The sequence below is a fragment of the Macrobrachium rosenbergii genome, chromosome 10, assembly GCF_040412425.1.
Source record: "Macrobrachium rosenbergii isolate ZJJX-2024 chromosome 10, ASM4041242v1, whole genome shotgun sequence".
Lineage (NCBI taxonomy): Eukaryota > Metazoa > Arthropoda > Malacostraca > Decapoda > Palaemonidae > Macrobrachium > Macrobrachium rosenbergii.
Genome location: NC_089750.1, coordinates 60425365 through 60451909, shown reverse-complemented (window position 1 = coordinate 60451909; position 26545 = coordinate 60425365). Strand labels below are relative to the sequence as shown.

Below are 26545 nucleotides of genomic sequence, written 5' to 3'. Positions count from 1 at the left end.
AATTTTAAAGGAAATTTTTATAATAAAATTTATTTTTCAAATACTTACCTCTTTACTACGATAGCTGTATTTCCCACATCCAGCGGGAAGACGACAGTGTGTGAAAACCAAAAATTTAATAGGATCATTTAGTTTGAACCGTCTATTCACCAATCCCTTTCAAGTGGTTTGAGCTTCTATAGTTTTTCTACCAATTTTTCTGTCCACATGAGTGGGGAGGTGGGGGAATAATACATAATAGAGAAGTAAGTATTTAAAAAATAAATTTTATTATAATTTCTATTTTTGAAATGAATCTTACCTCTCTATAATGATAACTGATTCCCGTACTGAGCAAAGGAGGTGGGAAAGGTGTGAGGACAAATTTAATACCATTCAAAGAAAATCATAAAATTCCACCAAGAGTAAGATGCTACTTACCTAATGATTAACATCTATCTGCTGGTACTGCTGCCAAGCAAGGACTAATTCATTAGGTAGCAAGACCTCTGAACAATGATGAAGGTTCCTTGCTAGGGACACCACTCACACTCCAATGTAAGTGAGACACAAGGCCTTGTGCCTAGGCCAGCAGAGCAACTATGGTAAAAGAATGAAGGCTCGCACTTTATACAACACAGGTACCTTCATACTCCCCAAAACCTAACAATTTCCTAACTAAATGGGAAAGGTCAGAGTTCAGCTACCATAACTGTTCAAGATATGTGTTCCCCTGCCATAACAAGGGCTGAAAGAGCTCTGCACAATTCATATTGGATTTCCACATCTCGCATATTTTTTGAGGCAAATATGAAGTTACACCTCTATTGCACCGCATTAACAATCTTCTTCAGAGAAAGCTTCTTAAGGAAGCTGAAAATAGTCATTACCACTCACACATTGTGAAATCTTACTTTAAGTTGATGGTAAAAGAGTAGTGTCTAGATTTGCATGTGCTTCTCTGACCAGAACCTTGAACAGACAAGACATGCCATTCTTTGACATGGGTAAGTCAGGTTTCCTAGGGCTGCAAAAAAGTTTGACATTTCACCTATTACCCCTAGTCCTTTGCCAATATGTATATATGTATATATATATATATATATATAGAGAGAGAGAGAGAGAGAGAGAGCTCTGACTGGATAATGTATAAAGAGAGCACTCTGACTGGATATAGGGAAGTTTCTTCCCCATCTGGTATCAAAGAAGACAGACTGGGGATCATGAAAGAGCAAGGCAGAGGATGAGACAAAGTCATTCTTTGCACTGAAAAGGGATAGAAAAGCAAGGACTGCTCCTTGGTTAGGTAGGTAGGTAGCATGAGAAAGTCTGAAGCCCAATACTCTTTTTGCCTTGGCCAAGGCTAACAAAAAAAGGAATTTGACAGTACAGTCTTCACTGTCAAATCCTTAAGGGAGGTTGTGCTCAAGGGGTCAAATGGCAACATGCATAAATACTTGAGCCCCACATCCGAATTCCAGCCCAGGGGTATATTTGGAGAGAGGAATATCAATTTGGAAGGAGCGGATGACCTCAATATCCATCGGTACAGCAGCTAACGTGGATTGATACCCTTTAATGGCAGGGACTGAAAAATGTCTGTTGTAGCAAGAGTCAAGTAAGAATTTAATTATGTTATTCACAGAGGTACGGGTGCAGGAAAGCCTTCTGGTTGAGTACCAAGCCCTACATACTGCCCACTATCTTTGATACAGTGCATTAGTCAACTCCCTTCTGGAGTTAAGGACAGACCTTCTGCATTCTTTGAAAAAACCCTTGCTGGTAAGAGATGGTAGAGTCTCTCCAAGCAGTCAGCTGAAGCATGGGGAGGTCTTGATGAAACCTCATACCTGCTGGCAGGTTAAGAAGACCTTTCCTTGGTTAAGAAGCTTGGGTGATCTACTAACAGAAGCAGGGTGCCTGGGAGCCATTCTCTGGGTGGCCACCAAGGGGTTACTAAAGTCATGCGTGAATTCACAGCCACACAGAATTTTGCTAGGAACCTTTGTATCATAGCAAATGGGGGAAAAGCATAGAGGTCTAAATAAGACCTGTCTAACAGCACTGGTTCGACTGCCCATGCCTGAGGATCCTGGACTGGAGAGCAGCACACTGCCAAGCGATTGTTGGACCTGGTGGTGAACAGGTCCATTAGAGGAGTGCCCCATAGCTTCCATAGGTCCTTGCAGATTTGTGGATGCAAAGTCCATTTGGAAGACAGAATCTGGTCCTTCCTGCTCTGTTGGTCTGCCACGATGTTCCTTTCTCCTGGCATAAACTTGGGTAACAGAAGTATCTTCCTTTCCTCTGACCAAGTGAGAATGCTACTTGAAAAGCAGAACTGTTGAATTGTCTGAAAAGAGTGCTGACTTTTGCCCAGTACTGGATCCTCTAATGCTAGCAGGGCCTTCCACACTGCCAACATCTCCAACTGATGATACCAGTTCTTGTTTCTCTGCGGACCAAACCCCTGCTAAATGCCTGTCTGCTGCAACTGCTCCTCAACCTTCTGACGATGCATCAGAATGTAATGCAAGGTCTGGGCTCTTCAACTGGATTGATTTATGGATTTTAGGCATACATGCCAAGCACTGGGGCAACTATGGCCATTCAGCACTTAAAATCAAACATTAATTTAGCTAAAATTCATTAAAACTATAAATTAAGATATAAAATGTACCAAAAAAATATAGTCTTTAATACAAATTACATAAATCTGTAAAATCTGATAAAATGTTAAATTCTGAAATAAAAGTTACTTTTCTTTAAAAACAATATTAGTTTCCTGATATCACAATTATTATCAAGTGCCTCACTCATGGACCTGCCATAGAGTGAGGTAGCTCTCCTTAGGTAAAAATTAGGCAATCAGTTAATAAATACTTTACTGTTAAAACTTCTTGACAAGAACTACAGATTGGGGCCTGTCTCCCTTCTCCACTTTGCATCAAGTATCTATGCGTAGCATGTGTATGTCCTATACGCAGCCTTGTTAAAATAATGCTAGTCCTCCAATATGATTGAGGTTGATGGTTCCATCATCTAAGAGGGCCCTCTACCTCCCTTGAAACCTGAATTTGAATTGATTCTGGATGGATTTCCTAGTTCCAGTGCCTCTTGAGAAAGAATTGCATTGGCCTCATTCTCACCCTGGCACCTAGAACCAGCTTCTCTAATGATGCCATATGCCTTAACGGAGACAACCATTTCTTGGCTGGCAAGGTTGTGAAGGATAGAAATTCTTCTAGAATTAAAAGAAAGTCTTTGCATTTCTCCTTAGGAGGAACCAAGAAACTCTTGGTATCAGGAAGCATTCCCAGGTAACAAAGGTTCTGAGTTGGTATTAGATTGGAATTTGAAATATTTATCAGTATTCTCAACACACTTGTCAACTTTAAAAGAGTATCTCTTGCCCTCAGGCTCCCCTCTAAACTGCATGCTAGAATCAGCCAATCGTCCAGGTAGGGAAGCATCCGAATGCCTAACAGGTGAGCCCATTTGCCCAACTGCAACAGGACTCTTGTTAAAACTTGAGGAGCTGAGCCCAGACCAATGTCACTGTCCGAAACTGGTACACCTTGCCCAGAAAAACAAGCTGCAAATATTTCCTTGAATTTGGGTGAATTGGTACATGGAAGTAAGCATCCATCACTCCCTGGTGAATAGAGTCAGGTGAACAAAATGGTTCAACTTGGACACATCCAGTGCCGGTCTCCATCCTCCCGAAGCTTTTGTTACCAGAAACAGGTAATTGTAGAACCCCGGCAATGAGTCCAAGTCTATTTCCACAGCTACTTTTAGTCCAAGAGAGTCTACTTCCTCCTGCAAGATCTGGAACTTCTCCTTGTTGTGGAAATAAAAGAGAAACTCCAGAGGAAAACTGGCTGGAGACTGGGAAAGAAAGGGGGATGCTGTATCCCTTCTTCAGGACCTCCACCACCCAGGTATCTGCCTCCAGATCCTGCCAAACTGAATAAAGAGCTCAACCTCCCTCCTACTGGGGACTGGGGGCTGAATGCATCATTATTTACCAGGAGCTGAATTTCTAGGATGCTTATTGTCCTTCTTGAAAGTCCGAAAGAGCTGGCTCAAGGGCCCCAATGACTTACCCATTTGCCTGGGAGGCACACTGAAACTTTGCCCTAACTGCAGAAGCAGCTGCTGCCGTGGTTGTGTATGCCTAAATGTTTGAGAGTGAGGCAAAAAAGATCCTGGTTTACACTTTCTCAACCTCCTGCACTATCGTACCTAATATTGACGGTGTTCAGTAAAGACTGTAACGGGTGATGTGCAATAACGTCAGCCTTCTGGGTCGAAGAGACAGAAGCAGCCAAAGAGAACACAGTTGTTCCCTACGCCTGACTGCCGCATTAGTAAAGGCATGCACAGACTCCCAAGGAAGTTTGAAAGTGTTCTACCTAAGCAGCCAAAAAATTTTGCAGAAGGGAGGAAACGATCTCTCTTGCTATTCATTTACTGCTGCGATAGCCATTTCCGATAAAGGGTAACTGCCAAGTATCATAAGATATTGCTCTCCTCTTTCTCTTAAAGAGGGGAAGAAAAGGGGAAGAACCTTTATAAGAAACTTTCAAGTGGAACAATTTAGCCACTATGTAAAATCTGTTCAGTGCCAACTTATCTTGTTTTGGAGACAGAAGGGGATATGCCTTAGGTTACAGCCTAGCAATCCTAAGGGACCTCGAATCCTGAACTACTGGTTCCTCAAAGAAATCAGGAAATTTGCTAGCCCAGACCTTAATCAGTCTCTGAACAGCTGATGATACTACTTGCTCATCATCAACTTCATATTCGTGAGCCTAAGGCTCATAGAGGAAAATCCTTGGGAAGCAGAGGTGGCAGCAGCAGAACTCCCTCCTCCCTGAGACGAAAGGAGTTTCAATGCCTTGAAAAGGACTTAAAAGGAAGCAAAATAACCTGTTCCATACTACAGGAATGGTTGACTCCACTTTGTGCCATGGCACCTGGCACCAAAGAATCATCTGCTCAGGAAACAAAGCCTTCCTGACTATTCACACCATCCTTCATTGACATCATGGTAGCAGGAGGTGGAGCTGACCTCAAAAAACTGATACAGTACCAATCAAAGAAAGATCTGCTTGACTAACAGGTGAATATGCCAAACCTCAGCACTGAGAAGGTGACTGAGAATGTCTAAAAGAAGCTTGAGAACACCTAAAAGAGGCTTGAGAACACCTACAAGAGGCCATAGAAAGCCTAAAAGAGGCTCGAGAATACCTAAAAGAGGCTCGAGAACGCCTAAAAGAGGCTTGAGAATACCTAAAAGATGCTCGGGAATACCTAAAAGAGCCTCAAGAATACTTCAAATCCTGCCTCTGAGACTGGAAAGCAGCCTGAGGCATCCATGATGTTTAAAGCAGCTGGAGAAAATGCCTAGAATGCTCAGGAGTAGCCCAAGTTGACAAAGAAGGGGACCAAGACTGGAAGTGAGACATCTAAGAAGAGGGGAACTACAATAACTACAATGAGGCGTCCATGCCCTACGCGTCACCGATAGAAGCTTCAACTTCTCTGAGAAGTAGGAGAAACTAGCACTGTCTTACGTGGGAGGCGTCAAAAGTTGATGAGAACGCCTGAGGAAGGAAAGAGAATGTGGAGAACAAATGCTTTTACATATCTGATTGTGACTACTGGCACAAAACTCCCTCACGTTGGACAAAAAATGTTAAAGCAAAACAGCAGTGTCAGACAGCCTTGGAGACTGAGAAGAGGAAGTCGAGCATCTGATGCCAGGCGAATGCCTAACCCTACGGAAGCGTTCGGCATCAGACGAGCACCTGCTGTCAAGTGCGTGTCTGATGGCAGGCAGGCGCGCCTCTTGGCAGGTGAGTGCCTGCTCTCCAGCGAACGTTCGATGTCAAGAGAATGCCTCCGAGAGTATACTAATTCCTCTTGCAGAGAAAGACTACAAGAAGATCCGGACAGGGATCGCCAAGGGTACGTGGCCTCCAGCAAGGCCTAGGGGATACAAAATTGGATACTGTGTGTGTGCCCTTAACCTTACCTAGCATATCTAACTCCTGCTTGGTTCCTGGTTCCTAAGTATTCACACCACAAACACACTTGTACGCACACTACACTGTGTTATGTGCAGAGCTATTTAACCTGTAACAGTTTTACTTTATAGCTTTCTCTTTCATACTGTTATTACTTTATATGAACTGACACTGAATTTCCTTATTTATAATTTAATCGTCTTTAGCATTACTTTATTTAATTTTTCATCAGTCTGTTTATTTTAATCCTTGAACATTACCCTTTTCTGCAACAAGATCCCCATAAAGTTAGAGATATTAGTTAACTAATTTTTAATGAAATTTGCTTGATCTTGTCATGCCTATCTTTCGGTGACCAAGTGCCAACCTGTGCATGACACATGCCAGGTTGGCCAGAGGAAGATGACAACAGGCACAAACTGTTTCCACTCCTGGACATACCCAGCTTCCCTGTACCTCCAACAGTAGAAGAAGCGTCGCAGGCCGTGGCTAGGGTATAGCTAACAGGGAGGGAGGGTGTTGGCACTTTCTCTGCCGCAAAGGTGGAAACCTGAAAAAGGAAGACTAAACTGGGCCAGTAAAGCAGCAAGTAGCCCTAAGACTAGCTGCATCTGCTTCTAATTTGTCAAATCTCATATCCTGAACAATACAGGGAGCTTTGAGAGGGGAAACTTTGAAGGAGAGGCATTAGTAGGAAAACAGGAAGAGAGGCAATAGCTGCTATTTGAAAGCTTGTGAAAAATGAGAAACTTACTCCTAACCTCACTTCCTGTCCTAAATTTAGAAGAATCCTTTTCTGTCTTTTCCCTATTCTTATCTGCTTATACTTTAAATAAATATTCATTATTTCATCTGACCAACCAATATGTAGCTATCGTTGTTCCTATTGGCTGTTCCATTGGTTGTGACTGTTGTAAATTGAAGAGTAAAGCCAGGTATGCACACTCTTACCTTACAGATTCAAAGCAACTTGTCTTTCTCATCTTTGGAAGATATCCTATGTACAATGACAAGCATAAAATTCAGAAAACCCAAACTAAATTCAGATAATGACCTAATCAACGAAATCACGTAAACGCTCTCCAGTGTGTCCTCGCAGACCGATGAGAGAAAAACTGAGTGGAAAACTATAGACACTCAAATGACCTGAAAGGGATGGGTGAATAGATGGTTCAAACTAAATGATGCTGTTAAATCTTTACTTTTCACACACTATCATCCTCCTGCCTGATGCGGGAAATACAGTTATCATGATAGAGAGTTAAGATTCATTTCAAAAATTGGGTAAGATTCATTTCAAAAATTTATGTTCCATTCAGGATCTACAGATATTATTATCTCACCAATTCATACCATGCACATATCTTTACAACTTAACCACACTATCCCATGTTTAGCCCCAATGTGCATATAAATAGCACAAGCTCTAGAACGGAAGCCAAAAACTTCTCACTGGAGGCAAGAATGAGTTGAATAAATTCATCCTTCATGTCATAGTAGAGATAGGTAGTCAAGAGTCTCCCATCTACAACTTTTAAATGGATGACGCTTAGGTTACTTCTAATTGAAATCTATTTGTCAAAGAACAATAAATAAAAAGAATAAAAAAGAATGATTAAACAAACATTAAAGCAGAAGAGGGGCTCACCTCAACATTTAAAAATAATGTGTGATATCTATTGTGGCTGGTGACAAAGTCACCAGTCTAGACAACAGATGCCGTCCATGACAAAGTAAATGACAAAATCTAACAAGCTGGGAAACAGAGTTGCCTCCCCTGACAAAGTAAAAGAAATACAGCCTGACAATAAAAACAAACACTACTAGTCAACTTCATATTTATGACCTAAAACTAATATAGTACTGTATTCGCCTTACATTTTCATTTTCTACTCTTGGCTTCATGAAAGATTTAACATTTATAATGATGCACAATCCATGAGGATAGCAGGTTGGAGGAGGATATGTAGTTTCTACATTCCAACTTGGCAGGATGGGCACTTGCATTGACTGCTGGATTCGACCTGAAAAAATTTTAAAAGTATGAGAAAGATTGATCATACTTACCTAAAATGACATTTTTATAATAAAATAAAGTTTTATATATACTTGCCAAGTAATTACTTAGCTAATGATAATGCTCGCATGGCATTCCTAAATTCAAAATTCGTTGCAATGCCTCAGTTGCAGAGCGGGGGTGACAGGCCCCGCCCACTGCAACGGGAGTGTGGTAGCAACTCCTAGCCAACGGCTTTAATCTATTTTACTCCTTAATGTCCATGAAAAGGGAGGGGGCGGGCTCTGATTCAGTAATTGCTTGGTAAGTATATATAAAGTATTATAAAATTGTCATTTTTATATTTCCTGAGTGATGGGAAACATAACAGAGTCTGGTTGAGTCTTTCTGTCCTGGTTGGCTTTGAGGTAGAATTGGAGAACCCTCGTATTCAATCTACCCAACTTGACGAAGGTTTTGATAGACGACAGAGTCCCTAGAATGTTCATCCACTGATGGGCCGAACATGGAAAGAGGCCGAGGAAACTGTGTATCGTCTGGAGGCAGTTTGTGAGTCTCTTGGGGGATGGAAAAGCCTGAAAAGTTTGAGATGAGAGTTGAGAATCATCCCCAAATAGATAATCTCCTGTGTCGGGCCTAACTGAGACTTCTGGAGATTTAAAAGGATTCCTAGTTCTGCATAATGTGCAGAATTGTCTGTAGGTCCTTCATGCACTTCTTCAAAGGGGATCGAAGACGGTAAAGGCTGATGTTGATCCTGACCAGGTGGAGCCATTTGGCGAGAGGGGAGAGGACTTGAGAAACACTTGAGGAGCTGTGGAGAGGCTGAAACTGGAAGACTTTTCCCTGGAAGATGAACCTGCGACACTTCCTGGAATTCAGATGGATGGGGATATTGCATGCCAAGGTTATCATCCAATCGCCTGGGTAAATGGAAGCCATGACTGACTGGTTCATCTCCATCTTGAACTTTGTCTTCCTTATGAAGTGATTGAAGGCGCTTACATCTAGGGCTGGTCTCCAACCTCTCGACGTTTTGGGGACCACAAACAGACGATTGTAGAAGCCCTGAGTGTGTATGTCCTCGACTTCTTCTATGGCTCTCTTCAGAAGGAGAGAGGATACTACCTTCAAAAAGGCCAAATGTTTCTCCAGGCCTCTTGAGTAGGCCGTCAAGACGATGGGAGAGGTGACCAAAGGAGGGTTCTCCAAGAACAGGAAGCAGTAGCCCTCCTTTAAAACCTTGACGATCTATTGGTCTGGCCCCCTATGATCCCACTTCCCCCAAAAATGGAGAAGTCTGGCTCCTACCAGCACATGAAGGACTTCTGGTTCACTTTTTGGATGACAACTTAGAGGAGCTCTTCTTAATGGTTCTAGATTGGAACCGTACATTGGAGCGAGGCCTAACTTGCGACGTGGGCTTCGAAAAGGATGCTGTTGCAGTGGAGAGACCATCCTGGGAACAAAAGATGACAATGAAGAACTCTTGGGATGCTTTACAGACTGGGCTAAGAGAATTTCTTCTGGAGGTGCGATGTTATCTCTTCCATAATCAACTGAGAGAAAAAGTGAAGAGGATCCAGTGGGGCAAATAACCTTTGAGAAGGTGTGACTCCCCTGGTGGTGAAGGAGCACCAAAGTTCTCTCTCTAAGAACCCCAAATAAAGAAAAGGTCCGCGAGTTCCAAAGAGCCATCCCTGATGGCTTTGTCTGTGCAAGATAGCACATCAAACAGGTCTATTGCAAAGTACCTGTCCAAGACCCTTGAAGTCCTCGATCTTCTTTGCAATGGCTCCTACTGTTCAATCAAGAAAACTCAGCACCTCAAAAACCTTGAAGAGGTTCTTAACAAGGTCGTCCAGTTCGGAGAAAGAGAACAAAACTTTCGCCGAAGCGAAGGCCGAACGACGAGAAGAGTCGATAAGGCTGGAGAAGTCCCCTTGGGAGGGGGGCAGCGACTCCCAGTGAGGGAGCTTCCCTGGTGGCATATGACGTTGAGAGCCAGTCTTCAATTTCAGCCTGTCTTCAATTTCTTTCATCGCTTTCTTGGAGGATGAAGAAAGAACCATCTTGGGAAGCCTGGAGTGATCTTCAGGAAGGCTCCTCATAAGGAAGGAAGAAGCAGGTGATGAAGGGGCAGCTGGCATGAAAAAGGCAGCAAAACTCGCCAGCAGGAATTGAAAAAGAGCCGCATAGGCAACAGGGAAGACCGAACTGTGTTGTCCATGTGCCTTTTCAGTAGCCGGGACGAATCTAGGAAGCGTCTGACGCCCATGATCAGAATCTGAGTCCGAACTAGACAACACGTGGTGCACATCCAGAGACAAGTCTTTCCAACGGTAGTCTGTTGAAGCCTGGAATTTTGCAACAGGCTTGACTGAGGGGGGCAGCAACCTGTGGGCAAACCCCACCAGCCTCCCTTGGACCTCCGGTATGTCTTCTCCCAGGGTTAGGGGAGCGGGACAGTGATCTTCGTCTAGGAGAACCGGCAGGACAGGAAACCACCTCCTCCACTTGCACTTCACTGGACACTTTTTCACTAAACACTTTGTCCATAAGGACTTTTAGGGATGCCCCTATCTCCGACACTGAACTTACAACTAGATTTAGCTTCTTATCAAACTTGGATTCGATCCTGGATTCAATGTTGGCAATGGCATCGGGGTAATAGGCACGGGAGCTAAGCATGGAAGTATGTAGAATGACAGGAGGGGGGGCTGAGAACTGGAGAAAAGAGTGTGACCGGGAGTTGAAGGAATTGCAAGGGTAAAGTCTGACTTAGGCTTACATGAAGAATCTTGGCTAACAGACCCCCTACTCTCGGCCCAAACAGCTGCCTTCCTCTTCCTATTCTTCTCAAGCTTACTAAGATGACTCAAGAACCTTCCACTTACTTTCATCCCAATCCTTACATTCCCCACACGTATTCTCCCAGAACACACCTGCCCTCTACAATTAGTGCACCCATAATGGTATGTGCATCATAGCAAAGTTTAGTTAGCTTAACCTTGCAGCCTTCGCTACAATAGTGAAAGCTGCAAGAGCCGGAATTAGACATAACTAACTATCACAAAGCCTAAATTAACTGACGAAAACCAAAACAGCAGCTTGAGCTACAAGAAAGCGAAATACTTCACCGACTTTCAGCAAACATGAAATAACCGGCGAAGCAGGTAGGACTTAAGAGACCGACGTGTTGTCAGTAGTGCAGCATAAAACAGAATGAAGCCATTAGCTAGGAGTCACTTCCATGCTCCCCATTTTAGTGGGAGGGGCCTGTCACCCCCCAACTCTGCAACTGATGCGCTGCATCGAATTCTGAATTTAAGAATGCTGTGCGGGCATAATCGCTAGCTAGTAATTACTTGGTAAGTTACTTATATAAAATTAGAAAATTATAATGCTCTTATCTCAGTATACCAGGAGACATAGTTACATATACTGTATATATTTTTGATAAAAAATTTCTAGAGTTCACCTTCAGCGACACTGAAAATGTACTTTGATACATTTGGAAAACAAAAGGTGCAACAAAAGCACATTCCACTACTGCTGAAACATCAAACTACAAGTTACTTTTTAATGTTTCAAAACAAAGTTGAATGCAAAACAGAGAAATGAGTTGAGAAGCAAATGATACTTGACTGGACTTTAGCTAAATGTTTATGATAAGTGCTAAAACAAAACAGCTGCAGGCAGTCCCCGGTTATCAGCGGGGTTCTGTTTCTGAGGGTGTGATGATAACCGGAAATCGCCACTAACCAAAAATCGGCGATTTCGGGGCTTATTTGGCGATTTTCGGGGGTTATCGGCGATTTTCGGTTATCGGCGCCTCCATTAGGTATGTATCGGCGCCGATAAGCGGAAATCTGCGATTTTCGGTGCTGAAAATTGCCGATTTTCATCGCCAGACAAGCCCCATAAAACCGAATTGCTGTTAACCAAGCCCGCCGTTAACCAGGAACTGCCTGTATTTGGTATAAGTGCGCACACCATCAGGGGAAAGAGCATTTGTACGAAACTGTTAGCGCATATACACACCCGTGTACTATTTATAGTAAAAATAGTTTAACAGAGTCACTTCTTGACACACCTGAAGGACTCACCTGAAGGGTTTGTTCTCAAGTGAGAACTGACAATTGGAGCAAGATAAGGCTGATTAAAAGAGAACCGCAGGAAGAGACCAAAGAGAAAGCATGAAAGTTTCATACTAGGCATAAAACATGCTGGTGAGATCCATAGGATCAATGTAGAAAAGAATCTTTTGTATATTGTCTATGTGCTTTGCAAAAAACACTAGAAGTGCCTGTACAACTTTTCAGGGTAAATGTTAGCAAATCTACGCTGCAAACATCAATATTTTTGCCACGTAAAAAAAAAAAAGGAATCAACAAACAAATTCCTGTAACAATAATACATACATGATTTCCCACAAAACCAAGCACATGGGAGTATTGGCCAAAACAATGACTTTATCTGTTGTAAATAAAACTGAGAGGGTAAGGCAAACTGCACTGTCTTACAAGGAAACCATGCGTACAAAAGAGAAAGTGATGGAATCAAGATATACACAGGTGAAAGCAGAGAAGAATGCCTCCAGACTCTGGCAGGAGAGAAGTTGATTACAGCAGTAGCATCTGATTCAGTGAAGTCACAATAGCAAAATTACCTAATGTTCAAGGGTCAAAACCTCTGTTTCATTTAAACCTTTAGAGTACAGTATTAAATCGTGACTATTATTTATAAAAATGAATTTAACAAGTCCCTCCTTTGTATTACTAAGGTGCTAAGAGGCTCCCACTACAGCGCTGTGCATATTTCAGGGTTAAATAAACTGGATTATCAGAGGCTAATAACATGAACAATTTTAAAATACTGTACAATAAAATGGATTATCAGAGGCTAATAAAGCAAACAATTAAAAAAAAAGACAAAATTACACAACACTAACTCAAGGGAAGGGAATGGTTGTACTGTAAATATTATGAATATTTAAGCAACACCAACTAATATCATGCAAACTAGAAGTAACAGTGAAAAAAGAGTGTAAAAACATAAGGGAACAAAGAAACATCATACTACAGTACAGTATATCCATCAGTTTCTAAGCCACCTTCAAACATGAGAGAATTACAGTGATGGTAATAATTCTGTGAGGTACAAAGATTAGATTTCTTAATGAACACTCTAATGATATACCTAGTTTCAAGATCATTTCAAGAAAATTTCCTTTGACAATTTTAAAGATTTCCATATATCAAGAGGACAATAATGCAAATTTTATTTACCTTGTACCTAATGTTATCATATAAATTCAGTGTTAAAAAATCATGATCATTCTTACGGATAAATGGATGCAAATATAAAGCTAAAGTTTCTTTATTTTCATCCATTAGCCCATCGTAAAGATCTGTAATCAGATGATAGTAGTTTTCTATACTGAGATTCCTGGCAAACGTTTCCTCAAGTGGCCGACCCGATTCTGGACAAGACCAGTGCCTCAGTCTGCAAAAGATAGCATATAACAATCTACATCATTACTAAAAAGTGAACTTTATTGAATAAAGTTATCCTGCGGCACAAGAATTTTCTATACAGGATAATTTTATATATTCTAATTCACTTTTCCAAATAAAAATACTGTGACTCAATTTACTTAAAATATTTTACATAGCCTAAACTACAATTAAGAAATCGGTAACTACAATACAGTCTATATAAAAGGAGGTAAATTACCTTGCACAGAATCTAAAGTATTGACAATCCCTTACCTGCCATCACTGTCATTATAAAATATCCTCTAACTGAGCAGGACACATCCAGCCGCAAGAAGTAAAAACATCCTAAAAAGAATGGTTTTACTGCTCAAGCTCATCCAATACTCTACTACGTGAAGATACTCATTGATGCTGCTCATCCTACAGTACACCTGCTTTTCTCGTCATGGGATTTCAGCTTGTCTTACCGCCAGCTCATGACCACAAGCAGCATTTCTACTTGTGCCGTTGTTGGTGTTGTAATTACAGACTCATGACTGTGAGTAGCATTCTCATATGCTGTGACTGGTGTTCTTTTTGTTACTTTCATTTTACTATATGCTTAAGAGATGTTCTTGGAATATTATGAAAGTTATTCCACCAACAATTTCCTCATGCAAGCAATCTTCCATGAATGACTACTACTTGCCTGTTTTCTTTTCCAGCTTTTTCTCACCTTTTATTATTTATCCTCCTTGAATAGTCTGCAGAGCATTTTGGCATCCATTACCATACAGTACTGCCATTGTTTTCTTAAATATGTACAGTATATATGTGCATATATTTAAATTTATGCAAAGATAAATAGGACAGATTGAACACTGATGCTGCTTCAGCATCACAATTTTGTATAGTGTTTGACCCAGTTAATTATGGGGGTTTTATTAACTGTAGTTAATTCCATTGTTTATTGCCTAATGTAACATGCTGCTGGGGAGTTGGAAAGGCAGTTTTTTTTTTTTTTTGTAGATTTTGGGAAGGATATAATGAAGTTCTTCCTTCTTAGACAAGTCATTGAGTTGTCTTGTCTCTCCCCTGCTTTGAGTATTCAGCCACGAATATCTGCACATGCAGTCAAATTACAATTAAGCAAAACTATTGATCCCTTGTCTGATACTGGTTTGTTTATACTTACGAAAAGTGGTTTAAAAATAATTATTGATGCATATATCACCAATAGATCTGTTAATTTTCATTTGGAGCTACATTTTCTGTTATTTTCATTAACTTTTGGAAATGCATGCATCAAAATGGAGTCTTTAAACCCCTCTTCTTATGTATATACAAACCAATATTAAGATACAATGAATCAGCCATTGTGCTTTTTGTAATTTGCATGTGAAGATATTCATGGAACAATACTCGTAGCAGGGGAGAGATTAGACAACTCAATGACTCCCAGTCTAAGAAAGAAGAACATCATTATAAACATCAAGCCTGCTGTAAGGAAAGAAAAAAGGGACCCTTCCCAAAGATGACAAAAAGGGCTGACAGTCCTCCTCCCCAACAGAACATTAGATTAGGCAATAAACAATGAAATTAACTACAGTTAATATATCAAGGACACATTCAAATAACCACACTATCTTTAAAAGTTTTGCAAACATCGGCAATCCTAGTTTGCCAGTATGGACAAAGACTGTACATACACCTCTATCACAAATGACTACCACATGCAAATTACTCTGAGCATGAAAGCAGTCTCAAGTTTACTGAGGTGGCAAACTGTTAAAGTACTTGTTAGTAAGCCCATCAATTCCATAATAACAAATGCATTCATCTTATTGGGGGACTGACAAAAACTTGAATCAAAGCCTCAAAACTAACAAAGATGCTACCAACACGTTGTCTAAGTTCATAATCACAAAACAGCCTAAAGGTTTCTAAGAGGGTAATAATCTTGTCCTGTGACTGCAGTAAAAGCTTGAACATCAGTCTAATTTAATATTTTGAGTCTTTGTTTAATGTTATATAATTATATATATGGTGATAATTTTTATAACCGTTTCATTATTTTACAAATGGCAATTAATCAATAATCTAAGTTGAAAGATATGATACATCACTCATAGGAAGTGCATTTAGACATTTTTACTGCATACCTTGCCTGAATTATGCAGTCTGCTTCTTCCTGTGCCATGCCAGCAAACACACAATACAGTGCCTTCCTGTCTTCATCAATACTGTCAGTAAACACCTGGAAACATTAACATTTCACAGAACAGAGAATACATGATCAGAAAACTTTACAACTAAGAAATGATCCTAAACTGTAATTACTGTACTGTACATCTTAATTATCTGATTCACCACTTATGATTATATATGCTAAATGCTAAGTAGCAGCAAAATACACTATGCACTGCCCTGAAATGACAAAAACACTAAAACTATCTAGGTTAATCCAGTTTTGAAGTACTTAAACTACATATTTTATTAAACACCGTGGTAAGTGATATAAGCAGGTGTAAGGAAAGCCATACACTATCTCTTGGTCTCAACATTACTGTAAAAGAAACAAACTCAAAATGTCAATGCTTGTAAAGGATAATAAACAGTAAATTGTGAAATCAAAGTATCACAGCTCACAAAGGTGGTTTACAACGTTTATAACGTACCATAAAATAATGGCATGCAAAATGCTCTTTGGGGGTATAGGATGCCTATAAGAAAGTATTGACAACAAAAGGTACAAAATTGTTATGTTTTACTGAAAAAAAACTTACTGTGCTAAATTTCTGATCAATGCGTAGACCTAAATGATCTTCCAACAAGTCATATCGTCCTATAATATACAGAGCTTCGATCACAGATGACAATGACTCTTTAGTATGCTTCACAACAGTCACCAGCACATCCATCGTTTCCTTAGAGGTGTAAGAAATACATAATGGAATCATATAGATGCACAGTTAATAAGGCGGCCTCAAATGGTAACAGCTCTTCTGACAGTCACAAACAACTCAGCTGTTATCCTTAACCCTACATCTCACAAGAAGCCTGCGACATCTACTCACTTCACAGTATGTAACCAAAGCCTAATATTTACTCTAACCATCTTCAATGAAGTAAGTTGTCCAGTGGTGTCGCCCCCGGCTCTTTCCAACTCATATCTATGATTCCATTTCATAAGTTCAACCAAATAGCAGAAAATCACTGAATCAGTCCTTGAATATGTTTGTTGTAACAACTTAAAAACATGAACTTCAGGCAGGATATTGTCAATCCTTTATTAGTTCCCCATCCCATTTATTACAATGTATTTTGGATTTACTAAATTATACTACCTCTCAAAAAGCTTACTTACTGATAAGGTAATGTAAAGCCTGCATCAAAAATGTTCAGATATTCTTGTGGTCTGACAAGCATTATTTTTAAAAAATTTATTAACAAAAGAGAATTAAGTACATGAAAAATATTAGCCCTTCAAGTTACTTCCCCAAGAAATGCACTATTATACTACAATAAAGGAACATCCCCCTCTACCCTCACCTATCTCATGTATCTCTTTGTTCAATGTCAGAATAATGCAACAAATATTCATTTGAGAATGAAAGATCAGGTTAGGTTGCACAACTCAATGGTTGTGCCCACAGACTGGGTTAATCACTTCTAAGATGCTGAAGATATCCTCCTTACAGGTTCCAGGCTGGAGCATATGAATCATCTATATCATCTATCAAAAAAATTATACTGTACTCCCAATACAAATCTAAAAATTATTTTTTTTAGGTCCACAAGGATGAATAATTGCCAAAATTTGAGCTTGACTCTAAAATGAAATACTGTAGCTAGGTTAAAAAAATATTTAATCTATGTTTAGTTCCATGAAGAACATAAAAGTTCAATTGTCGCAGTGACTTTTCTAATAAGGCCATAAGATATGAGTTAAGTTTGCCTACCTTCAACCTTCCATTGCAGATGTACTGGCAATACTTGAAGCCATGTTTTGCAAGATACTCAACATCCAAAAGAAGAAATACCATGCTAATGGCTTCATTATCATCCAATTCATACAATGCAGCATTTGTATCAGCACTGTAAAAGATAACAAAAAAAGATTGAGAAAGGTGCAGAATTGTGCTAAAATCTTACCTAATTTACTATATTTTACTATATATTTTCCTAGTTATTTAAATGCAAAAAAAAAAAAATAAATGGAAAATATGAAAAAATGAATGACAAAGTAACATCACATTTATCTTTAAATCTATACACAACAAATAAACTTACATGTTACATATGCATAAAAATCTCTCTCTCTCTTATCTCAGAGAGAGAGAGAGAGAGAGAGAGAGAGAGAGAGAGAGAGAGAGAGAGAGAGAGAGAGAGAGAGAGAGAGAGAGAGAGAGAGAGGACGACTTATGTTAGCCTGGGGAGAAAAACCTCAGGTTTTTAATTAAAAGCACTGCCCTGATAACATACTAACCTGCTTTCTCACCTCGTTATAACGAACCCTCCTGGTCGCGTACAGCAACCTAAACCAGTTTTCTCACCTCGTTATAGTGAACCCTACCGGTTGCGTACAGCTACGCTGCTTAGAAACTAGTCTCCAGCCTGACGTCGCCTTAAGTCGGAATCCACCTTAACTTTGGAATTTTCACCTTAAGACTGAACTGATTTTTTAATTAATATTTTTGAAAAGCATTGTAAGATCGGATTAACATATGTCAAGTCCATCGTAACCCGGGGACTGCCTAGTGCATAATCCATCTTATACTGTATAAGTATTTGTGTAGTTTGTAGGGACTTACATATTTGTACTGTATCACATTTGATCCCTGAATATTAGATCATAAACGTAACACTTGGTGTACTCCTTTACAGTAATACTTTTCATGTGACACTTGATCATACACATAATGAAACTGTATCAGCATCATGTGCAACTTATTTTTATCCCTAAAAATTATGCACCTGATGCTGCTTCTTTCTTTCTAAAGAAGAGGAATTCTTTTCTATAACAGCATTACACAATCTTTCCTAAATTCTCTGTTTACACCAAATATATTTAGAGGCTATCATAAAACACCTAATTTTAAAATACAGTACACTAATTTTCTTCCCATAATTATAAAACTTTACTATGACTCCATTTTCAATGGCACAAAATTCTTCTATTATTACTTAACATAAACTACAAGCAAGAAATCAGAATTATCCAATGGGCAGCAGATCTACACATGAAGTATCAGTTAGGTTTTCCTGAAAGTCCCTTGTACAATTAACGAACCTAGTATCCCACACTGTAGAAGGTCCTGAAGGTTCTTAGCTTTCTGCTGTACTGCCCTCTGCCTTTTGCTCTTCAGTTCCTTTTGGTCTCTTCCGCCAAAGCTCGTTCAGCCTCTTATACTTTATCTTACACCATTTTTTACTTATTGATACAAGCCCCAGAAGGCTAGAAATGTGGCTTAGTGATCCTGACTACTTTTTAATAATATTAATAATAAAAAATTAAAAACAACCAGATCCATATCAAGTACAGTATCAGGAACTAGTGATCCTCTTAGATCACAACCATAGCATGGGGCTGCAGCAATGTCAAACTATTCCTTGAATCATGAAATGGCAGCCAACATTCCCTTGCATGACTTCTATCCTAATCAGAGTGACCTTCCATGTCTCAACACCTGCTTTGCACTATCCTTTCAGCTTTAAAGAACCATAGATTCCTTATGTACTAACTGGAAGAAACAGGACTAATAACATTCTGGAAAACCAATTTTATGTCGCAAAGTACAGTATAAATCACTGCCTTGCAAATGCCTATAGCTATACTGGGTTCTTTAAAACAGACCACCTAAGAAACTAGAGTACATTTGAAGACAACACATCTGATTCTAGGCAGCTGAGAACTACATGCTTCCCCAATATCACTAATTTATTTTGCCTCAGTCCCAAGTGGACCATAACTTCGAAATTTAAAATATATAAAAGGAAGGAGGAGGGACCTAATGTTAGGTTTGTGTTGTACAAAACAAAATTTGCTTTTTGGGAAATGTAGTATGTAGGAAAATACAACCACCTGCCTTACTACCTACTCTTGAAGATGACTAAAGTAGAAAGAAACACTTTAAATCTGATTACACCATAGGTAAGAGTAAAGTGAAACTCCTTCTGACTGCCCAATTCTGAAATGAGTAATTGAACTATGAAATATAAGCTAAAAAGCTATGCACTACTAACCTAAGGAAATAATCCATGAAATTAACTGATGCGCTCTGCCAAAATGAAGGCAAGGAGGAATGTAGATCTGAGGAACCATAGCACAGGATCTACAGTGGCCAGACTTGGCCCTTTCAGCTACAGGAACTACAGTAATTGAAAATTCATGTCCTCTAAATCAATGGAAATTATGGTGTCCTTAAAGAAATAAAGAATAGATAACACCATTCCTAACTTAAGGCAATCAAACAAGTGAAACTTTATGGGTTCCACCAAGCTGTGGCCTTCATACCCACAATCTCCAATGGTAGACACCTCGAAGGACCCAGGTATTAACAACATAAATTGCTTCTGCATGACGCTGACTTTGTGGTCCAAGGTCAAGTACTTTTTGTATGTTGATTCTGACGTACTGATTAGATTCTGTACATCATAAAACATTATTCACTCATCATCAAAATCCTTATCATGAACTCTCTGATGTACCTAAACTTATGACCCAAGTAATTTTTATGTTAGTGGTGTCCTGCTTGTTAATCATATTCACAATTCTATCACATTAAATCACTTGTCAAGTGAAACCAATGCCATCCCTTGTCTTCATGTTTACTTAATCACAATCAACTGTCAAGTCAGACTTCTTGCCATTCTCCTGAATAGCAGCCATTATCCAGACGGTGCATTATCAGCCACCTGACTGGACTTCAACCTCCAACTATTGCATATCTAAGAAACTTTGTGTAATATCTTTTTTGTCTACCTGATTACAGTATTATTGGGCCATCCTGAGTTGTTTTTCATCCTTGCCATTGTTTGACAATTATCTCCTATACCACAAGTTTGGCCCAGTCCAGTCGACTCCAGTCCTCAACCAGTTTCTGGCTGCTGCAAACTACTTTCAGTTCTGTTCATTATGACTCAACCCTCCTATATAGCATCCATGACTGGAATTGTGTAAAATGTCAGGTCAAGGACTCAGAACTGACTGCCTTTGTACCTATGTTTGTCATTACTACCATTGTTGACCAAGTTGGCAAGGTCTCCTTCTGTTCACTATGACTCAATCATCCTATACAGCATCCATGACTGAAATTGAGTTAACAATGTCCAGGTCAAGGACCAGAACTGACTGCCTTTGTATCTCTGTTTGTTACTAGTACTATTACTGACCAAGTTGGCTATGTCTCCTAAGTTTCTCAGGTTGAATGGCACTATCACGATGACATCTACTTGACTCCATCTGTACTGGCCACATCCAAGAATAGAATATTCCCTTTTCCAAAATCGGGTCCAGTTACTCTCCCTTCTTTCCAATTCTGACTGGCCCTCTTCTTAAAGAGCAAGTGAGACGGGTTGTTATCATTAGCCTCAAAGGTATTTTTAATGTAAGATTTCATGGCTTCGCTGTTACAGCCCAAGCTAAAACCACCTCAACTACTATCAGTGGATGCTAACTGTACTGTTACTGCATCAGTCATTTAATGGTTACCAGACATAACTACCATTAACCCCATTGCTGCTGTTTATCTTGGGAGATACTGAATCTAAACTACTTCAGCTAGAATACCGCACTTGAAATCATTAGGGTCTACCCACCTGGAACTGTATGCTTGCCTGGAGCAACTATCTATGCTGTATGCTCCTTTATATTAAGTGGCCTTTAACTACCTGCTGGCATTAGTCATTTTCAACTCATACAAAGAACAAGCATCACTCCATTAGCCTGAACATCTCAGGCATGTAAAAGCAAAATTAATACACTAGATCAACAAAGATCCTTGCTTCTACTCCCTCACTTTCTGTAAAGATTATGGTTAGCAATTAAATGCTGTAAATAAAAACTTTACAAAAAAAAAAAAGCTATGTTATTCTTTGCAAATGCCCAAGACCAAAAATAATACGCAAATCAAACTGATTGTACCAGTTAATAATGCACCAGCACAAATAAAAACTATTTTCATCCCAAAGATTACTTAAGGACAACCACGACTAGAGTAATGCGAACCCTACACTAAACGAGCGAAAGATAAAAGTTACATGTAGCACAATCAAAACAAAAACAAAAAATTACACATCACCATTTTTTGGAGCTGCAGGTTTTAAGAATATATAAAGAAAAATCAACACTGAAACAAACTGACAGTAAAAGGTGTTGAATGATAATATAAAAACAGAACACCAATGCTTCATTCTAAAACAGCAAATAAATTCCCTTGCTGCTTCTCTTCAACTGTTACAATTGTTCATCTTTTAAAACGCAGATCTACTGCTTCCACATTTTTCTTAATCTTTCAAGACTACTTCTGTCTTGGCTTACCATAGTATTAGAATTGTGAGAGCACAACAAGTGTGACTGCAGGCTTCCCTTATCATGGGGTGTTTCATATTCTTCCCAATTACATGTACTGTTTTATGCATTAAAACTACCCATTTCAACAACCACAAGATTGAAGAAATTTGTAAAGTAATAACTTTGTCACTTTTATGGAACTTATCTCTTTGTTCTGCAATGTGTACCTGTTCCAAAATTATATTGCTAGTGGCAATGGCTAATATATGACAAATTTTGGAGGTAATTTGTATTTTTCCTAACATACAAACCTGAGGTCTTTACATAGGAATTACCTTCAGTGCAAGCTGGAGCAGGCTATTCTACACAACAAGGTTGTCCGGTAGTTACACTATGGGTGGGAGGGGTGAGGGGTGCCCTCACCACGCCCCGTTGCTGAGTTATGCATCCACTTGCTTAATAGCCCAGGTATCAGAATGAGGGGTGGCTAGAGGTGGCCAATAAAGGTAGAGACTTCAGGTTTATACGTTAGGAAAAATACAAATTACTTCCAAATTTTGTCATTTATTCCTACACGAATACAAACCATTGGTCTTTACATAGGAAGACTTACTGTTTGGTGGGAGGATCTGAGTAGACTTCCTAACCGACTTGAGGTTTGCCTCACCTTGGACTTTTTCCTGGTTGTGTAATGTCGAGCAAAGGAAGCAGTCCCATGCCTCTGATCACGGGAACAAATGTGTGCTCAACTGTCAAAACTTCTGGGCTTTTCAAAGTAATGGGTGTGAAAGCAACATAATTAAAAAAAGGCTTGGGCGAACACTATGTCAGAGGCAACAAAGCTAAGATAAATAATGGGTTAGTTTTATTGCCAACCAACCTCTCCCCTTGCTAGAGACAGGGCAGGACTTGCTTCCATTAGATCATAACAATGGACAAAATAGAATGGCTGATCATGCACCTGCATCTGTGCCCATCCAGCATATGATGGTTTGAAAACCTATCCTCTGCCCACTGTAAGAGGAGAGGTACAAGAAAGGGAAAGGTGGGAGCCCAGTCACACACTCAATCTCACTTCTATGACCATACATCTTAGACCAGATTTTACCTGTCCCGCTAGGGGAACTGGATGAGCTACACAACTTGTTGAGCAGCCATCACAGGACCCAAGGAAAAGGTGTCCAAGGACCTATGGGCAATGTACCTCAGGTAAAAGGAGGTGGACTTCATCTGACATGATCACACTCCTGCTCTCAGCACCTGACGCACCGACTGGTTCTTCCTGAATGCGCGGGACGGAGCGATGCCCAGCTTCGTGAGCTCTGGGCCAGAATGTACTTTAGTCCTCTTCATTTGACGTCGAGTATACCAGCTTGACAGCTTCACGAAGCCAGAAAGAGATTGTGCTCTTGGACACCTATTTCTTGGTTCTGCCAGTGCTAACAAAAAGTCATTGACACCCAGGCCTGAGCTGCCGAGTCCTTTTAAGGTAGCACTGCAGCACTCTAACTGAGCAAAGTAGCCTCTCATCTGGTTCGTTACCTACAAAGTCCTCTAGGGAGGGGATCGATTAGGACTCGAATCTGGCGTCAGGGACTGATGGATTCTGAGTGTTCACTACAAATTCTGGGATAAATTCGAATGAAACAGATCCCCATCCCCTCAAGTGCTTAACATTATAAGAAAGACCATGGAGTTAACCTACTCTCTTCGCCAATGCTAGGACAAGCAGAAATACAGTCTTGAGGGTCAGATCCCTGTCTGATGACTCTCGTAGAGGCTCGTAAGGTGCACGAGTCAGGCTTTGAAGGACGAGAGTCACAACCCACCAGGGGACCTGAGTTCCCTGGGAGGGCAAGACTTTTCAAAGCATTTCATCAGCATGGAGATCTCCCATGAGGAAGAGAGACCTGTCTTTTAGGCATAGGACTAGGCCAGGGCAGCTCTGAAGCCCTGAATTGCTGAGACAGAGAGATTCTTCTTTCAGCGAAGGAAGACTACAAGTCCACTACTTATTGAATAGCAGTTCCAACCAGACAGAAACCCCTTCCATGACATCAACCACAGATGATGGCCCATTTTCCTTGACAGACATCTGCAGAGGATTTCCAAAGATAGCCAGACATCTCCGACACTGTTCATTGAGAAAACCTTCTTGCTCGCAGGAGATGCTGGATAGTCTCCAGCCATGAAGGGATAGAGACTCCATGAACTGGTGGAACCCCTCTTTGTGGGGTTGGCAAAGGATGTAGTGCCATGGAGGATTTCTCTGGGTGCTTCAGATAGTAGAGCTAGCATGTCTGGGTACAACTCGGCATGTGGCCATCTGGGAGCCACCTGGGTCATTCCAAGATTCCTGGTGATCATTACCCCATTGATCATCTGACGAATAAGACAGAACGGAGGAATGGCGTACATGTTAAGAATGTCCCAAGGGTGCTGAAAAGCATCCTCCGCTGCAGCCCAAGGGTCCGGGACAAGAGCAAAACACTGGCAACTTCCTGTTGTGCCAGGTTGCAAAAAGGTCTATCACTGGTTGTCCCCAAAGGTCAAACAATCTTTCCATAACGTCTGGGTGTAGGGACCATTCTGTTCCTATCACTTGACCCTGATAGCTGAGTTTGTCTACCACTACTTCCTTTGCCCGGGATGTATCTGGCTGACAACTCCACTAAGTGTGCTATTGCCCACTTGTGCACTTGCACTGTCAATTGATGAAGCTGAAGAGACACTAGTCCCCCTCACTTGTCAATGTATAGCACTACAGTACTGTGGTATTGTCACTCATGAGTACCACGGAGTGTCCCATCACCCGATCCTGGAATTCTGGGAGAGCTAGAAAGGCTGCCTTGAGCTCCAGGATGTTGATCTGGAAGTGCTTGTCACTCCGATTCCACACATCAGAGGTTAGTAACTCCTCCAGGTGTGCGCCCCATCCCTCCCTCCCTCGAAGCGTCCAAAAATAGAAGCATCTCGGGAGGGGGAGTGTGAAGCTGAACTCCTATTACGAGGTTCCTGTTGTCTAGCCACCAGGTTAAATCCTGTCTCACTTCTCTCTAGAGAGGAATGGGAAGGGACGGCGGGTCCCTTGCTTGAGACCAGAACTCCTTCATTCTACACGGAAGGGAAGAAGGTGAAGTTGCCCATAAAGGACTAGCTTCTTCAAAGATGACAGGTGACCGAGAACGACTTGCCACATCCGAGCTGGTTGTTCCTGTTGGGACAGGAATGACTGTGCTGCCTCCTTGAACCTGCTGATCCAGGAGTCTGAGGGAAAGACTCCCACTGCTGCCGTATCTATCTGCATGCCCAGGTACTTTTTCCTCTGCTTGGGTATGAGGTCTGACTTGAGATTTATCGCAATACCTAGGCTGCGGCAAAAATTGAGGCAGCGATCTCTGTCCTGGAGCAACTTCAAATGCGAGTTCGCCAGGACTAGACAATCATTGAGATACCTAAGATGTATCCCTTGCAAGTGGGCCCAAGTCGATACAAGGGTGAACACTCACGTGAACACTTGGGGAGCAGTTGATAGCCTGAAACAAAGTGCTCTGAATTGGTATACTGTCCCATTGAGGATAAAAAGGAGATACTTGCAGGAGGACTGATGGGTGGGTATCTGGAAATACGCATCTTGCAAATCCACCGTAAGCATGAAGTTGGACTCTCAGATGGCCGCTGCACTGAGTATGTCATTTCCATCTTGAACAGAGTCTGTTGAATGAATCGGTTCAGGGCACATAGGTCTATGATCGGTCTCCATTCCCCTGATGCTTTCTCTACAAGAAAGATCTTGTTGTAAAATCCTGGAGACCGATCTGTTACGTACTTCCACAGCACCCTTGTTTAGCATTGCCTTCACCTTGTTCCATACAGGTCTTTCTGTGAGCTGGGGAGTATGTTTGTAGACGGACTGGAAGGTTGGTGAGAGGTGGAGGAAACTCGAAGGGAAGTAAGTAGCCCATTACTGTAGAAGGATATTCACTACCCAGGTCTCTGCCCTGTGTCACTGTCATGTTGCTCAATGGCTTGACAGACACCCACCCACCAGTGGCAGAATGGTGGAGGGGAAAACTGCCCCTAGCATCCTCCTCCCTTCTTCTTCCCCCTACCTCCTCTACCTGGGTGGGCAGAGGACCGAAAGGGATGCTGGTTTGCACTCTTCCTGACAGGGGCAGAAGGCTGGGTGTTCCTAAGAGGCACCTTAAAATTTTGGGGTTTCCTAGGCCCTGCAGAAGAAGGGCCAGCCTGACCCTCCGAGGGTCGGGCTGCAGTTGGGGGTGTGAAGGCCCGGAGGTCTTTGCCACTGCATAGTGGACGAGGCAGTCGTTGTCACCCGCCCTTTGATGATCCAACTTGGCATTTACTTGCTCCCTGTCAAAGAGAGAAGTGGAACCCAGTAATGGTCTATTTCTCAAGGTCAAGACCAACTCAAGACTAACAAACTTAGAAACTCGGTAGAGAGCTGCGTCTCTCCTCTTAAGGATTACGTTTGCCCCCAGGTTAGCTGTCTGGTGGG

At 41.0% G+C, this 26545-nt stretch overlaps 1 protein-coding gene across 3 annotated transcripts in view; it reads right to left on the bottom strand.

Annotated features, from left to right (window-relative positions):
- LOC136842671 (uncharacterized) overlaps positions 1 to 26545 on the bottom strand; it is a 40491-nt gene that overhangs the window by 8424 nt on the left and 5522 nt on the right. For all 3 annotated transcript variants that reach the window (XM_067110310.1, XM_067110309.1, XM_067110311.1), the window contains exons 3-7: positions 17474 to 17609; positions 16298 to 16438; positions 15674 to 15768; positions 13379 to 13539; positions 7893 to 8038 (exon numbers count right to left, since the gene is read on the bottom strand). In XM_067110310.1, coding sequence (XP_066966411.1) covers positions 7893 to 8038; positions 13379 to 13539; positions 15674 to 15768; positions 16298 to 16438; positions 17474 to 17609 — 679 coding nt within the window. The remainder of the gene's footprint in view (positions 1 to 7892; positions 8039 to 13378; positions 13540 to 15673; positions 15769 to 16297; positions 16439 to 17473; positions 17610 to 26545) is intronic.